The following is a 2388-nucleotide window of genomic DNA, read 5'->3' on the forward strand; positions in this document are numbered from 1 at the left end:
ATTATAATTTTTTATTTAATTTACTTGACAGTAATAGTTAGATTGATAGATTTACCCTTGTTTCTTGTGTTTGATGTATGAAATATAAATTCCAATTGATTTGAACAAATATTTTAGAAAGAGTATTTGACATGGATTATAACTATCAAATTTTATTAAGATTTTAAATTAAATGATAATAGTGACTATAACTATAAATATGCAATATAGGAAGTCTGATAATTTGCTCAAATGAAGAATCGTGTTAATTATCTTATAAATAAATATTAAAATTTTGAATTTAAAAATCTTATAAATAAATATTAAAATTTTGAATTTAAAAATAACAATAACTACTAACTAAAATTTAATTTTAACAAAATTGTCCTAATAAGTAAAACTTGGCACAATCTAGGCAAGACTTTCTTGCTATTTAGGATATATAGATTTATCCTTATGTGAACGAATTTTGCACCGACGAACTTGACATTTTACCTCTGTTAGTCTGAGAAAAAAAAATGAATGGTCCTAATTTCAAAAGTCCCAGCCCAAACCTTCTTCCTTTTTGTTATATACTTTTCTTTTCCACCTCCCAAAACTAACCAATTGGCATTCACTGTTACTACTTTGCTCATGCTAGTAGTTATGAGTAGTGGGGACACACTGTTGCACAAAGTATTACAATGCCCCACATGCACTACTTTCAACTGCTAATAAAATGCTTTATCCTCTCTTCATTGGCATTCTAAAACTACAGGCCACAATTCTGAAAGACCAAAAATAGATATGAAGAAGCATTTAGCATACACACTTTTTCTGATTTTCTTGGTGCAGAAAGTATGTTATTTTGTCCAAGTTGAAGCAGGAGATGGGTTCATTAGGACTAGAGGAATACATTTCATGTTGAATGGTAACCCTTTTTATGCTAATGGCTTTAATGCCTATTGGCTAATGTATATTGCTGCTGATCCATCTCAAAGATCTAAAGTTACTGATGCATTTAGAGAAGCTTCGAGTCATGGCCTAACTGTTGCTAGAACTTGGGCTTTTAGTGATGGTGGATACAGGCCACTACAATATGCCCCTGGCTCTTACAATGAAGATATGTTTAAGGTTAATTTTGTTTTATACTATGGTTTAGTAATGTTTATTTTACTGTATCTTTAAAGTCTGACAAACTAGTTAATTAATTTTTGAAGGGGTTGGATTTTGTGATATCTGAAGCAAGAAGGTATGGGATTAAAGTTGTATTAAGCTTTGCAAATAACTATGAGAGCTTTGGTGGAAAGAAACAGTATGTGAATTGGGCTAGAAGTCATGGGCAGTACCTCAATTCAGATGATGATTTCTTCAGAAACTCTGTTGTTAAGGGCTATTACAAGAATCATATTAGGGTAACATGAAATTAAAATTTTCTTGATTCTAATTGGTCATTTAAATTTGTATACAAAAAAGCATGACGTTTGGTTTCCCCCCAACCCAATTATGCAGACTGTACTTAACAGGTACAACAAATTTACTGGAGTTATTTACAAGAATGACCCCACAATCATGGCATGGGAGCTTATGAATGAGCCAAGATGCACATCAGATCCTTCAGGAAGAACCATTCAGGTATTTCTAATTAACTCCATATTCATGGTTTAATTTTTATTAAGAAGCAGAATTTAAATCAATGGGTCCACATCTAAGAAGGAAAATTAAATGAAGTTCACTTTATCCACTTCCTTGCAATTTCTTCTAATTTCTCCTTTTGCTGAATTTTAAATTAAACTGTGGTGGGATTCCTTTTCTGCTATAAAAAACAAAGAAAAAGAAAAGGATTCCTTTTCTGCTTTGGTGGTTTTACTTTTGCATTTTGGCAAGTTAGATGCAGCCAATTAAGCCTTGAAATGCGGTGATAAATAGTAGGGGTGTGGATCCATCAGTTCGGTTCGATTTTACGTATTATTGGTTCGATTTATCGATTTTTAATTTTTAAATATGTAAATTCAATAACCAACCAATAAGATAATTTCTTATCGATTTCGGTTTATCGATTTTTAGTCCTTAACGGTTCGATTTTCGATTTAACCAATAAAAAAATACTTATAAAATAGAAATAGTAACAACTAACATAAAAAAATGAAATCTTAATTACCGCCAAAACTTACGCAATGCATTTTAGTTTACAAAAATCTTCAAACTTGAGCTGAATATTAGTTAGGAAAAAAATTAAATTCTAATTGTTGGAAGCTATAAATGCTTCAAGCTTTTTATTACGATAATAGCCGAACTTTATATTGTACCTTTGTTGCTCTGAATAGGTTAATACTTTGTGAATCACTGAATTATAAATTAGTAGTGCATATAATCTATATACATACACATATATATATATGTGTATGTATATATATATATATATATATA

General features: G+C 30.2%; 1 protein-coding gene across 1 annotated transcript; it reads left to right on the forward strand.

The window, feature by feature from the left end:
- Positions 1–449: 449 nt before the first annotated feature.
- LOC124894719 (mannan endo-1,4-beta-mannosidase 7-like) lies at positions 450–2104 on the forward strand. The gene is made up of 3 exons (XM_047405289.1): positions 450–1092; positions 1179–1373; positions 1471–2104. Exons 1-3 carry the CDS (start codon positions 766–768, stop codon positions 1624–1626), a joined length of 678 nt encoding a protein of 225 aa, XP_047261245.1. The 5' UTR covers positions 450–765; the 3' UTR covers positions 1627–2104.
- Positions 2105–2388: the final 284 nt, after the last annotated feature.

This window comes from Capsicum annuum, unplaced genomic scaffold, assembly GCF_002878395.1.
Source record: "Capsicum annuum cultivar UCD-10X-F1 unplaced genomic scaffold, UCD10Xv1.1 ctg77058, whole genome shotgun sequence".
NCBI classification, from domain to species: Eukaryota; Viridiplantae; Streptophyta; class Magnoliopsida; order Solanales; family Solanaceae; genus Capsicum; species Capsicum annuum.

Coding starts and splice junctions, on each gene's coding strand:
- LOC124894719 (XM_047405289.1), top strand. CDS start 766: ATGAAGAAGCATTTAGCATACACACTTTTTCTGATTTTCTTGGTGCAG. Junction 1,093..1,178: donor ACAATGAAGATATGTTTAAG/GTTAATTTTGTT, acceptor TAATTTTTGAAG/GGGTTGGATTTTGTGATATC. Junction 1,374..1,470: donor ATTACAAGAATCATATTAGG/GTAACATGAAAT, acceptor CCAATTATGCAG/ACTGTACTTAACAGGTACAA.